The sequence below is a fragment of the Sprattus sprattus genome (genome assembly GCF_963457725.1).
Source record: "Sprattus sprattus genome assembly, chromosome: 3".
Classification (NCBI taxonomy): domain Eukaryota; kingdom Metazoa; phylum Chordata; class Actinopteri; order Clupeiformes; family Clupeidae; genus Sprattus; species Sprattus sprattus.
The window spans coordinates 41557489-41572598 of record NC_137922.1 but is presented as its reverse complement, the minus strand read 5'-3'; the positions used below and the strand labels follow the sequence as shown (position 1 = coordinate 41572598).

At 42.2% G+C, this 15110-nt stretch overlaps 1 protein-coding gene across 1 annotated transcript in view; it reads right to left on the bottom strand.

Annotated features, from left to right (window-relative positions):
* The window catches only part of LOC308363058 (shisa family member 6), a gene marked incomplete at both ends in the record, with an annotated part of 51324 nt that extends 45645 nt beyond the window's left edge, over positions 1-5679 (bottom strand). Inside the window, 2 exons of the mRNA XM_080835826.1 lie at positions 3077-3237; positions 5138-5679. Of these exons, the coding sequence (XP_080691952.1) occupies positions 3077-3237; positions 5138-5679 (703 nt within the window). The remainder of the gene's footprint in view (positions 1-3076; positions 3238-5137) is intronic.
* Between the last annotated feature and the right edge of the window lie 9431 nt (positions 5680-15110).

Sequence of the window (15110 nt, the reverse complement as noted above, 5' to 3'; positions counted from 1 at the left end):
GTTTCTCCCCCCCCTCCCACCTCTCTCTTTCCATACACAGACCTGCTGACCAAGACCAAATTTCAGAGACAAACTTGGATAGTGGCCGGAGCCAATGAGGCATGCTGACACCTGGGACCCACCTGGGACCCACACTATCTGCTTGCAGGTCACTTATTCATAATCTCTTGTCAGGTCACTTCAACACCCACCACTTCTCCAGGGGCCTTGTGCATAAACGTTAGCGTATGCACAAGAACGTTAGCGTATGCACAAGAACGTTAGCATATGCACAAGAACGTTATCGTATGCACAAGAACGTTAGCGTATGCACAAGAACGTTAGCGTATGCACTAGAACGTTAGCGTATGCACTAGAACGTTAGCGTATGCACAACAACATTAGTGTATGCACAAGAACGTTAGAGTATGCACAAGAACGTTAGTGTATGCACAAGAACGTTAGCGTAGGCACAGGAGCATTGCATACGCTATCTTTTACACTCATGGTCGGATGTTTCAAGAGTGAAATGAACATGTGCGTTCCTCCACGCCACCTTCCTGTCTGGCGTACAAACAATTATAATGTTTACTTGTAGTTCCTTGGCTTCACTTAAAGGTACCCAGTGCAACTTTATGTAAACATTCAATGAAAAATAAACATTCAATTTCTAGTCTTTTTTACACGTAGTAAGTTTCAATAACTCCATACCATTACATACCGACATTCAAGCAGCAAAGATGAGACGTCGTTGTGTGGTGAGAACTGATAGAAAATCGTAAACAACAACAATCGCCGGTGGGGAGAAGCCATTTTTCCATTGACTGGAAGCCTGCTTTATTTATTGCAGGTTAAAAAAAAATAAAGAAAATGGCGGCGATTGTTGTTGTTATCGATTTTCTATCAGTTCTCACCACACAACGACGTCTCATATTTGCTGCTTGAATGTCGGTATGTAATGGTATGGAGTTATTGAAACTTACTACGTGTAAAAAAGACTAGAAATTGAATGTTTATTTTTAAGCCTCGAAAGTTGCACTGGGTGCCTTTAAAGGCTACGCAGTGCAACTACTAACATTACGACTCTGTAGCCCCGCATGTTTAACTCTACTATTCCTCAAAAGTTTTTACACAGCATTGACACATGAGCCTTAATGGAAATAATAACACATCAAATAAAAGTTAAATAAATGTACAGGTAAGCGTGCACCAATGCTATGCTATGGACAATAGAGAATATTAGGATATTGCCAATGGCGGAGTTAAAAGGGAACGTGTATTTAGAGACAGCGTCGATTTTTTTTGGTCCCATGATGATGACTGGCTTATCAACCCCTTCAGATTTCCAAAAGCTATCCTCTTGGAACTCAGTGCTGAATTGGGTCTGACTTTAGAATGGGATGTTGCAAGGAGTCTCACCCACTGCCCGTTACCTTACAAGTGCCAACCACTCTGGGCTTACTGACAACCGGGGCATTCCAGAGGGAACCGGTCAGGATGAGATGGGATCATCAGAATGCCAGCCAGGTGTAAAAAGTTCTGTTAACATGTGGTTCACCAGGCTAAGATAAAAGAGGAATTTGAAGCTAGAGTCCCTTTTCTCTGATGTAATCGGAGAAATGTACTGCACACACAGAAAGGCATCACCTTACTTTGTCAATAGAAAGCATTCTCATTCCATCAGTGTGCTAATTATCTGTGATCCAGAAATGCGACTGACTAATATTGTGGCAAGGTGGCCTTGATCTTCTCATGATTAATTTATCCTCAGGTGACAGGGTGCTCAATGGGTGGCTTCTTGGGACAAATTTGATGTCGGAATTTTGTAATATATGTGTGCAGTTATTTTGATATATTGTTCAACTGCCCATCAAGTTACCAGTTAAAGACGTGGTTGCTGACCCCCCTTGCCACTCGCAGACTTGAAAGACGATTTTTTTTTTTGTGCCGTTCTCTGTACCCACCGCATTTACAGCCACTCCTCAACTCTGCCACTCCAGCTGTTCTTTCTTTTGTTATTCATGCCAGATGACAAATTGTATTTGTAAATGTATTTCCTTGCCCTTAAATCGGATAAAAGCCCTTCCACCTTATATCCCCTGAATTTTTCTTTTCGCCTGATTGCTGCTTGTTTTGCCATTTTGTCTCAATCTGAACACGGAGGTAGACTAGGCCTATTTATGTTCATCAGCGTATTAAAATGAGTAACTGAGGGAGGCGAAAGGGTGCAGTGTGGAGCTTGTGCATGTGCACTCAGTTTCTTGTTGATCAAGATGTACAAAGAAAAGGTGCATGGAATCTTGCATGCAATTTCATACAAATACAATTTCATACAAGACTTTGCAGCTTTGTGTGTACGCTACGTTTAGCATGAATTCTATGCAAGGCTTTGAGCATTAGGCCCCTGGTGCTGTAGTGTAGAGCCTACAGTACAGTTTGGCTTGGGGCGATAACTCTCTAGCTAGGTAGTACATAAGGTAATGTACATATATTGTCATAATGTATACCACTTCCCTAAGCTGGGTATAACTACTCAGAGAAGCATTGATTTTGCTTTCTGTGTCATGTCTATGTGATGGAGTTACACGAAGGCTCACATTCAGATATAGATCAGCATTTTTTTCAGAATGCACCGCCCTGAAGATGTGAGAATCAAATTACTGGTGAACACACGGGGGTCTTCGGGTGTCAACCTTAGCCGAGAACATGTGACTTCCAGGGGGGAAATGCTCCAATTCCCATATTGAGTGGGAATATATGTCATTCTCAATATGTCTTCTGTTTTGTCTACATTACATTGCACCCACTCTAATGTTCTGGGGTGCATTTTCTAAAAGCTTTGTTGTGCAACTACCATCATTAAATGATAAAAAGACTTGTCATTTTGAACACACTTTCTCTCCTAGGCTCTGTGGTGGTTGCATAACTATGCTTTCGGGAAACGCACCCCTGATTAATAAGTGGTCTTTCACTGGGACACAGATGAGCTGAGAGAAATGTAATGTGTGCCCAGAATAATGTTTATACAGACGTAGCATAATGAATCATGTTCTCTCATACAACGAAATAGATCCAATGTTACCCAAAAGCTACTTACTGTGGTTGGATTTTGATGTGTGCACTGGCGTGTAATGGTTCTTGGATCCCGTCCTAGCCGGCGTGTTGTCTTTGGGGGAGCTGTTCATGGCTGCAAAGTTCTCGCAATCGTACTGCGATATGGGAATGGGTCCTTGCTGCCTTAAGATGTCTGCTAGGGCTCTGAGAAGACAAACAAGCAACAAGACATTGTCACCTCCGCCAAGGAAGATATGTTTATGGTGCCGTTTGTTGTCTGCCTGTCTGTTTGTCTGTTTGTCAGCAGGATCCTATTCACGTGGGCAGATCCACAATTTTTTGTTTTACTTTTGATAACATTGTGAGATAGGGCATTTGGTCTAGTTGGAGGTTTGCGCTCTCCAAGTGCCCTTCTAGATTATGTCTTTGGCTGTGTTGATTTGCTGTGGCTCAGAATGTCATAATGTACTGTGTTTGTGTGTGTGTGTGTGTGTGTGTGTGTGTGTGTGTGTGTGTGTGTGTGTGTGTGTGTGTGTGTGTGTGTGTGCGTGCGTGCGTGCGTGCGTGCGTGCGTGCGTGCGTGCGTGCGTGCGTGCGTGTGTGTGTGTGTGTGTGTGTGTGTGTGTGTGTGTGTGTGTGTGTGTGTGCACGTGTGTGTTCCTCAAGTGGCTCTTTAGAGGTGAACACAGTATGCAGTAGATGAGACACTCTTGAATGTTTCCTGAGTCGCACCAGGTGCACATAGTGGCAACCCTGAGGGACTCGAGAGGAACGAAGGAACAGAAAAAAAGAACACACATGCTGCAATATGAAGGCCTACAGTAACATTTACTCCACCAATGTTCTGAGCAGAAAAAAATGGATTACTTTTGCCTCTTTTACTCAGAGAAACGTTGGTGAGGCAGAAATGTCAATGGCACATGCCCGATTAGTCCCTTATTTCAACTGTGGGCAGGCATGTCTGAATGCAGAATACACACAAATAAATGCCTTGACTGCACTCCCCTTAACTGATGGTTTGTGACCCCCTTTCCACCTAACTGTGGCATGTTTGGAAACTAAGTGAATTTATTCAGACTCCACTGCTGCCAACTTTCATCTAAACCTTGGGGTATTCAGATGGGTGAAATGGAATAAACTCTGTCCTGAGGGAAAGGGTCAGTACACCCCAGAGTCGCTAAGTGCCCTGTTACATTTCCAGGTTGTCTGTGGCCTTGTAAATATTGAAATTAAAACTCTTAAGAACACAGAATCCCACGTTTATCCCATTTTCCCATGTTGAACGCCCTGATCAAACATTGGATCAACCAAATTTGAAAAATGGAATTTTTCAGGATTCATTTTTCAAAAGCAATGGCGATGGATGCTATAACTCCATTAGATAAGGGTGGAACATTTTTCAAGATAACGGTTTTAGCTGACATTAGTCTCCAGACGTAAACTACTCATTACAAAAGGACACACCACAAATGTTCCCAAATGTTGTGTGACAAGCATACTAAGGACAAATGGATGGTGTCACCTCCCGTTGATGGTGTTGTCTACGGCCAACACACGCCAAATTGACACATTGACATGCTTGTCACACAACATTTGGGAACATTTGTGGTGTGTCCTTTTGTAATGAGTAGTTTACGTCTGGAATCTAATGTCAGCTAAAACTGTTATCTTGAAAAATGTGTATGAGAAGCTGAGAACCGGTAATGGGTGCTTCTCCTGATGCCCTCCTGACGCTACATATAATATGGTGTCCAAAGGGCAGAACTTTAACTCAGCTGTGTTGTTGCCAAAGCATAGTCCCTAGTAGTATACAGAACTCCAAAAATGTGGACATTTGATGGTAGGCAGGTGCAACAGAAAAAAGATGGGGCTGAAATGGGGGGGGGGGGCCTAGAGAATGAACCCTCCACATGAACAACCTCTTAAGGTCGAACAGTATTGCCTTTTGCAGCTTTATCTGCTTGTCACAACATGCAGGAACAGCTGTTCACATTACAAGTGTTATGTCATTTCAAAAGATCAATCAACCACTGGGAATCATTGCAGATCAAGGGGCATTGATAGCACAGCACACTTACTAAAATAAACACAAAATCCATCTCACCTATGAATATTCATCTCCTGAGGGGGTTGATTTGCTTTGTCATAAGCAACTTTTACTGAAACTCCAAGAACTATGATGAACGCTATAACACCACAGGTGATATAGACCGCTGTATTCGTTTGGTCCATACTTGGATCGTAGGAGTCTTCTGTTGGCGAGGGAGCCGGTGGTGACGTTACGTCCCATATTGGTTTTTGGTAATTCGTGCAGGCTTTTTGATCTAATCGTCTATTTTTAAACTGACAACAAAATCGCAAGAAGCATGTCCCGCAGCAGTAGTGGTGGTCGGTGTGATTACATGCAAACTCCTTATCATAAGCACCGCTCACGTCGTAGTAATCCCGGCAGGTGTCATAATTGTTCGCAACTGTCACCTGGACAATCCGTTGCGTTGATTCGGTGGGTGCCACCGTACTGTTCACTTCCTTAGGTTTCTTCTTTGGCGCAACCTTTGTCCTTTTGGGGACCGCACATAACACGTTCAGTGGGTCCAAATAAATTAACAGAAGCAGAAAGTGCTGAATACCCATGGCTTGTTTCATTTAATACTTGTCTTGATTGCCTTCCTCTCTTTCTTTTTTCTATCTTTTATCTTTCTTTCTCTCTCTCTCTTTCGAAGACGCCCTTTTGCTTTCGTCTTACCCGGGCAGGAGCCCTATCCTATAAGGCTGCCGCAATTCTGACATCCGTGGGTCTCACGACTACCCTCATCCCAATAACAGCATTTCGGACAGGACACAGTCGATTGCACTGATAGAGCCATTAATTCAAATAAAATAGAATGCCGGTGATAGCCATCACGGTTTAGTAGAAGATTGCACAGGGGTAGGTAACTGCTGGACTTGAATTGCGCTGCGCGGGATAGTCTGATGTGGATAGACCATTCATTTCTTCTCTTTTCACCTCTTCAAACTGGGCGTCACTGTCCCCGGTGGAGGATTCCGGGTGCTCCTGTTGAGAACTCTTGACTAAGCAAGCTCTTCATCCTCTCTGAATGGGAGTCAAGCTGGAAAGGCAGAAACATTCACTTAAACGTTAATTCGTTGTAAATCAGAACTCGAACGCCTGGAAATAGAAACATCGCGAAGCAACTTAATTCAAAGAGCATGGAAGGAGGGAAGTAGCCAATAAGACTGTATTCAGTTCTGTTTTTTGCGTGTCATGTAGTTCAATGGCACGATTGCAAATATCTACTCAGTAAAAATCGTGTATTGGCATATGTCTAAACTAAACAATGTATCTTAACCATAATTCACTTAAATGCCATACATTAGCCATAAATGCAGTCGTCAAATACTGAAATGGACATTCTGCATTGAATGCAATTGACAAAATCATAATGCGTTTAATTTACAAATACATCCTGCTGAGATAGCTGTACTACACTTACCAGTTAAGATTTAGTTTTGATGGCTGAAGGAAACTATTTCTTCATATCCATAACTAGCAAAAGGACACTTGTCCAAATACTGTGCATTCGATGCCGATTGTTTGCGCTATGCCTGTCAGAATAACACTGAATATCGGTTGCCTTTTCGGTAAGACACAGATCCTGTGGTCCGCCTCCTCTCTACCATACTTACATCATTCAAGTGGTAGCGTCACAACCCAACCAGGTATCAGTTAATTACATGTCCTCGGTTACACTCATGGTAACTCGTTTGGTTTCCGACTTTACCATCTCTCCACGAACAGCTATCGATTTGAGAGGGTCTGATTCTCTCCAAGCTTAAGACCAGTGCATAAGATGTAACTTTCTTGCTGTTGCGATATAACTCCCAGAGGCACTATCAAATATAAATACATACAATTTAACATGCACACGGAAAGGTGTTTCAAGACATAACTAATGGTAGTTGTTTTAGGAGACTTCGATGTGCAAGACCGGCTGCCGATCTCAACAATTCTGAATTCCAAGTGTGAATCAATTCCACTGCTCATATTGGGTGTTCCTTTCTATTGAAGTGCCTCCAGATTGGCTGCATCTTCCGGTGAGTGACAGATAACAGCGGTGGGCAGGAGAGCCGACCGCTGTCATTTAATTTGCCATAATGTCTGACTGTCATTATAACAGTAGCACTGAATTGATACAAATCAACGCTCAGGGGGTTTCTGTCCTTTACGCAATTTTGCCCACCGGACATTCTCATGCTGGCTAGAACACTTTGTCAAGTAGCCTGCATTAAACCTACTTCAGCACGGAAGTGGATGCGTGATGTATCCAGTCCTTTAAAAGGAAGTCCTGCTCACAAAATAAAGAAAAACAGAAAGAAAGAAGAATGCAAATCTAAACATGAATGTAATTGTAATCCCAATAATGTCAAATAGCCAACATGAACGATTTCTATATAGGGAAAGTCTCGCTCGACCATCATGCTCGTGTATGATGTTGAGATGAATTGTAACTACTGCAGCAACCACGGATAAAATATCACCCCCCATTTGTGAACAATTAATACAATTGTTAATTAACAATCCCTTCAGTTACTTACCGAAAACCACTGATGATGTCCCAAGGCCATTAAAGGAAACGAACAGCCATTCACCCTTCACTGGATCAGATTTGAATTTGGAGAATGATGCTCTTTCAAGTGGGCAAATATCAACTAGCATATGTATTCTACCTTTTTTTCTCGTGTGTGTGTGTGTGTGTGTGTGTGTGTGTGTGTGTGTGTGTGTGTGTGTGTGTGTTTGTGTGTGTGTGTGTGTGTGTGTGTCTTGGAAGAAAGCACTACATATTTGCTCGTATCTGTTTGACTCAGGTTTATACAGGCTGTTATAACCCAGTCCCCAATGAATGCACAAGTAGATGTAGATGTGCAAAAGAAATATTAGCAGCCCTCTTTTTGATGAATTTTAAGTGTTGGGTAGGCCTACATACAAATTTGACACGTATGACATTACATATACACCATTCGTTCAAACTGTCTAAAAAATAGAGGGTTTGAAAAGAGAGGTTCTGATTATGGTATTTACATGAAGCCACAATGTCTTGCAAGGCCTGATGAATCTCTTATGTTTCAGATACCTCCTTCGGTGTGTTCTATTATTTCAGATGATGTGCACAAATACCTACACAACTCCATGATTATAAAGCTGGGAAGCAGTTGCTAAGTAACCACGTTTTTTACGATCCCATCCATACTTGTTGTGATAAAATATTTAAGCCCTTCTTGTGAAGTTCCCCTTGGACATTAAAAGATATACTGGGTTCCAAGAAATGCATATTTTCAAAGGCCTGTGCAATTACGTCACAAACACATGCACTTCAAAACAACAAACAAAGATTGAATTTCCATGCCCGCAGACAAACAAATAAAATCTCATTGAGGGGGTGTGAAACCAACATTTTATATCTTAAATGAGCCAGCTTTTCTGAACAGGCAAGATTCTGGAGCTTTTGAATCTCATCTTGTTTGCATGGGCTGCAGGACTGATTATAAGCACGTGAAAACATCAGTAAATGCGAGCAACGGAAGCAGGGACCTCTTATACCGAAAAGAAATAGAGAATCCTCTGGACTCGCTACAGTGACCCTGACATACCACCTAAAGCTACAGCGACGTGGCGCTCTCAGTTCTCTCCCACTGATTTCCCGCCCCACTTACTATCACGGATGATGGCATTTGCAAATCACCGTAGTCACTCTGTCAGTCTGTGGGACGCGGGCTGAGAGAGAGAGAGAGCAGGAGGGAGGGAGAGAGAGAGCTATTTTCCATTACTGTTAAACAGTTTGCAGAGGAGAAAATCACCGCCTCAGCAAAAACGCATTGGCAGGTCAATGCTAGCTCATAAATATCATGTTTTCCCTGCTTCCATTGTGAAGCATTGTGCGAGAGTGATTGTGAATGTGCTCAGCGGCTTGTCGGGAGCAGGGCACCCGTGCTCGCTTTGTCCCGGCATACAAAAAAAGAGCCTCATCACGAATCTGCTGCGAAACAAGACACAGCTTAATTTGGGCGCCACTCTCTTTGTATTGCACACATTGTGCTGGCAGCAACCCCCTCCCCCCAAACATAATGTCAGAAACAGATAATGAAAATGTCTCATCTTGCTGATATGAGGTCTTCATTCTGCATGGGGAACAGCAAGGCTCCTACCAAAACCAAGAAAATGAAATTAAGCTCCCCACAGGAAAGTCTATTAGGCCCATTAATGAGGCGCTCATTGTTAAACAGATTAATAAACTAGCAGATTGAGGGCTTTTTATCTGGATAATCATTCCTCTTCAGCTATTGAACTATGAAAGATACACATCCCATTCGTCTCTATCAACAGACCTTTTTGAGTGGTGGTGAATCACACTTAGTCAATTTTGTGGGAATTTCAAGACCATACGAGAGGAATATCAATGAGTATGCCACTCTTTATTAAGTCTCATAAAGGTCTTGGATGTGTGGAGTTTGATTAGAGCAATGCATTGGCAAGGCCTTACTGGTTTACCCAGGTGGTTAAGCTGTGTATTGTATCAATTCAGTTATGATTATTTACTGTCCATCTTGATGCATGGGATAAAACAAGCGTTCATCAAATCACACTTAAATTCGTTGCTCCACTGGTTGGTGAACACTGACAAAAATAACAATAACAGTTTAATGAGCTGAAAAAACAACAACAGCTATTGCCATAATACTTAATGGTCAGATGAGGATATGGGCACAGAGGCAGCAGAGCTTGGCCTTGCTGGTCTGGGCAGAAAGCCTTTAAACCCTCACTGCCGAATTTGGCAAATTCTCCTCCACCATACGTGCATGGTGTCTGAGCGACCATGAGAGAGAGAGCCCTGGAGGTGGAGCGAGCGACCTGGTGGAGCTCAAAGCCGATTGTTACTCCACCATTTCTGACAGTATCTCACAATACTATGAGGGGTGGAAGTAAAACAAATGCATTGATTGAAAAGTGATAGCATGTGCACTGAAGGGTAATAGAGGGGTAAACAAAATTATGTGAATGAAAAATAGAGTGATACATAATCAAGTGATTTGATTTAAAAAAGTCTGATGAAAACAGAGCTGTGTTTCATCATTTTCATTCATCATTCACAACACAAAATTGAGTTAAAAAATCATTTGAGGAAAGAAACCCCAAGGGTGGAAATTAACTGATAAGAATGAAGGTGATGGCATTTCATGTGAATTGAAAAATACAGCGATACATTGTCAATTGATTCCTTAAACTTGATTGACATTTTATTTGAAACAGTGTTGCTCTGGTAATCAACTCAACTGACATTAATTTATCATTTACAGCAAACGATTTTTGTTACTTCAGCTTATCATTTACAGCAAGCAATGCTGACTTCTGCCCTCTGACTAACTTATTGAATTTTTGGCTCTTAACTTGCAGGCCTTCTGCACGTGTGAGCTTAGATATAGATAATAGAAGCAAAATATGTTGAATCCTATGCCTGAACCATTATTAAAGGTTGAAGGAGTTGTAATCAGAGTGTACATACTCAGAGCTTATATATGGATCCTCAGACATTTCGTCATTACATTTTCTACCAGATGTGTCAATTCATTATGCTAGCATCATCATGTTTGCTAGCCAACAGTAGTTATGATCAGAGATGGGCAGTATTTCAATTACTTGTATTTGAAATACCAGTTAATTTGCTTTTGAGTATTTTGTAATTTGTATTTGATAGGGCCGATAAAAAATCAAATGTAATTTGTAACAAAATACTTTAGAGTGGAGTAATTTTGTATTTAAAATACTCAAATTACTTTCTCCAGTGTTTAGGCAGAAGGAGATTTTTTTTCTGTCGGATTGTACCACGAGACCATCTGATCTGCCTCTGAATGTCTATGTCGAATCAGTCAATTTGCCAAAGTGTTGCTTCTTATGGCCTGCCCCTTTTTGGGGCGAAAAGGAAATCACCCCAGATCTCTCTCATTGACTCTCATGTTAAATCAATTTTTTTCACAAAACAGGGTTGTGGTCGAAAACTTAGAAAGCTGTCTTGATCCTTGTCAATTTATCTTCAGTACACCGACTTAAAGGAGGTTCTTTCAAAGAGCGAATCGAGTTGATGCACTGAACGTTAGCCATCTTGACACAATGTGACTTGATGAAAGCTGTGTGATGTCCTTATACGCAATTAGAGCTAAGGTCTGGGACGCGATCTGGCACTCCGCGCCTGGGCGAGACTCTCCACTTTGTGAATGAGGCGCACCTCACCTAGGACACGATCTGGCACTCCGCGCCTGGGCGAGACTCTCCACTTTGTGAATGAGGCGCACCTCACCTAGGACACGATCTGGTACTCTGCGCCTGGGCGAGACTCTCCACTTTGTGAATGAGGCACGCCTTACCTAGGACGCGATCTGGCACTCCGCGCCGCATTGCATAGAGGCAGGGGCCCGGGCGCACATGAGACTCTTACTAAAGATCTCTCGCACTAAAGATCTAACTCATTCTCACAGAAACAAAATAAATAGCTACACGGTCATTTATCTGTGTGATGTCACATGTGTGCGCCAGTGTTGTCAATCACATGTGGGCGCCAATGTTGTCAAAGATAATCTGTAACTTGTGGAAGTTGTATTGTTAAACGGTGAGTACTTTGGTAGATTAAAGTATAAACTTTGAATACAAATGCTAGTACAACTTCTATACGTTATCTGTTAGGTTGTGAGAGTCTCATCGGCGCGGAGTGCCAGATCGCGTCCTAGGTGAGGCGCGCCTCATTCACAAAGTGGAGCGTCTCGCCCAGGCGAGGAGTGCCAGATCGCGTCCTAGTCCTTACCTTGCAATTACGTATGACGAAAGCACGGTGGGGATAGCCCTCCCGGAAGCCGAAGAGATTGCAATGAGAGCCCTGTGGCGGCGGTTACAAACATGAAAAAAAGGATACGGAACCACTGACATGGGCCCGTCATAATAGCCTGCACCTGGCCCCGTGGTTACTTCGTTACGCCACTGAATAGCTCAAACCTGAATGTTCTGCTATACCAAATTGTGAGAAAACAGAAAATTCAGAAAAAGTATTTCCTGTATTTTAAAAATACAAAATACATGTATTGTATTTTGTTACATTTTCTGGCAACAGTATTTTGTATTTTATTTTGATACATTTATTTGAGGGGTATTTTGTATTTTGTATCAAAATACATTTTGATGTATTTTTGCCCATCTCTGGTTATGATGGTCACTGACAAGGCATATAGTGCTTGGTATTCCATGCTAGCAAAAGAGTTTAAACAGTGCTTTCTTGATTTTTTTGTTCTTACCCGACTTAAGTCATTCCATACCAACAAGTCTTTCAGAGCACCTTATGCTAGCCACTATTTCTGATAGACTAAAGGTAATTTGTTTTTTTCAGACAGGTAGGTGAACACCTGAAATAAACCCTTTGCATGATTGCATAGTTTCAGCCCGATTTTCACAAGCCACCCTAAGGTGGATTCTATTATCTGTATCTAAACTCACACAAGCAGGCAGGACTGCAAATTCAGAGCCAAAACCTGGATTAGTTAGTGAGTGGGTGTAAGTAACAAAACTTGTTTGCAGTAAACAATAAGCATAAGTAACAGATATAGCTTGCAAACAAACATCGATTGTAAACAATAAATTGATTGCCAGAGCAATACTGTTTCAAATAAAACATCAGTCAAGTTTATTAAATCAATTGACAAATCTGTTTTCATCATATTACAACTTTTTAAATCACATCGGCTTTAAATTAGTCAAATCACTTAATCATTGATCAATTCAGGCCTATTTTTCTTTTCACGTCCATTTTGACCTCTCTATTTTTTAATTCACATGCATCTTCATCACCTCCATTATAATCAATAATAATTTTTGTTACTTCCAACCCTTACACAATCTGACAATGTCTCACAATACGAGACTCCTCTCCTCCTGCTCCTCCATGCAAAAGGCTCACAAAGGGAGGTTCCCTCTGAGACAACAACGAGGAGGAGGATGGCTCCGTTCTTGAGTGTCTGCATAATGAACATACACAGGGTAGCAATACCCTTTCTTTTTTTCCCCTCTTCCCCTAACATGCCATATTCCTCCATGGCGCTGCTGCCATGACCTCATTTCTTTTGAAAACAATGTTCCCAAATTGCATGCGGAGAGCCAGTGCCGGGGCCGATGCTTTTAAGAGTGAGCTGTCCTCTTGTGTTTGGGTATGTGTGGTGGGTCGCGGGTGCAGAAAAGTGCTTTGTCAAGAATTCCAAACCAGGCTCATCTTCAGCTGGAGGGGAGGAGAGCAAGAGGGAGAGAGAGAGAAAGAGAAAGACTGAGAGACAGAGGGAGGCAGGGAGCTCAAGCAATGCTGTGTGGTGTCAGCTCCACTGAGCTTACATGGCAGTTTGGTTTTTATATACTACTCTGTGGAGTAGTCAGGCAATGTTGAGAAGAAGAAAAAAAAAGACTACTGCTGCTAGTGTCTCTTTGGCTTTATATAATTTTCTTAGGGGTGGGATGGATCTTACAAATGGTGGTGATCCTTTCTGCCTGCTGTCATTGCTGTCTGTCCCTCTTGACCTTGTGGGATGGTTTATCCTTTGCATTTGCAGCTTAATGAATTCGAGGGAAAAAAAGCGTAGATGATCAGAGGCGAAGCCAGTTGCATTTACATGTTATGCACACTGGTTCTCGGGAGGAGGGTGTGTGTGTGGCCAAGGAGGCATGATGATTTCCCTTCTATAGGAGCTGTAAGTGGTACCCTTGCATCCAATTACATACCGTTCAAATGCAAAAGATGGCTTATCACTCCCAGTGCTAAGGGATGCATACCGATCTACACCAGTCGCTGTTGCAGATCTGGACTGCTGCTCCTGCAATTAAATCTTTCTTTCCAAGATGACATCTGATAACCAGGAGTAATTTTTCAATTAAATTATTTAAATGCAGATCACCCCCTATCTTGTAGTCTTACATGAACCAACGTATGGCCAGCCATCCACCAACTCATTTTATTTAGTAGAGCTTGTTGTTTTGATTAGGCATCTTCTTAATTCAGACCTTGGACAACATCTTAGCTACAGTTGGGTGTGCAAAATGAAATACATTAGTAATAATTAAACTGATAGTGTAACTGCACCTTGTGCAGGTATGTCATGTATAATATTTTTCTATTAGTTTAGTACATACACAAGCACAGTAAGTACCTCTGTACAAATCTAAGCCTCCCATCAAATGCTTAGAGCAGAGAAACAATACAGCTGCTTTTAACAGGATGTGAGGTAATGCAGTTACCCCCACCAATGTGTCTGTGGCGACCTCAACAAAATCATTCTGTTGATGCTTTGTTTACCCCTCCAGGTAACAGATGTCTGTGACGAGCCGCAAAATCTCATGGCAAGTTATGAATTTGAAATCTCCAACAAGCTAGGTCGTCCCTTCCTTTTATAACATACATGTCATGGTCTCATTGTACATATAACAGACTGGGCTCTACCATCATTGAACACAGGGCTTACTAAGGTCCAGACTGGGAGGATAAAGGGGACGTTTAGGAGGGAAAAGTGAACAGCAGCCTAATGGAGGAGTAATGGTGCTTCAATGGGGTACACATATTCTAGAAGATTCCAACCCATCAGATCTGCCATCTGCAGCAATTTAGCGAAGTGAGGAGGAGTTTTCGGCGTCGACCGACTTCATGGGCTACGGCTCAAGCCGCCGTGCGATGACCTGTCACACAGAGCGGTGGATGATTGATCCTGGCAGTGCTCAATGATTGTGACAAAAGGGAGGAGAGATAAGAGTTGTCTCGAAACTGACATTTTTAATTCTCTTTCGTTTTTGTGACTCCACATCAAAGCTGAGTGCTCTGACAGGGCTTATGTCTAAGAAGTCATCCCACTTTTTTCCCCAAAGCGCATCCTGTAACCTTCAGCAGTTATACTTGTGAAATTTAGAAGTATATCCTGCTCGTATTTTTTGATCCCAGGGAGTGACATTGTACCTAGATACAGATCTATGCAAAACGGTAGTCGAAAAGATGCATAAGAAAAGC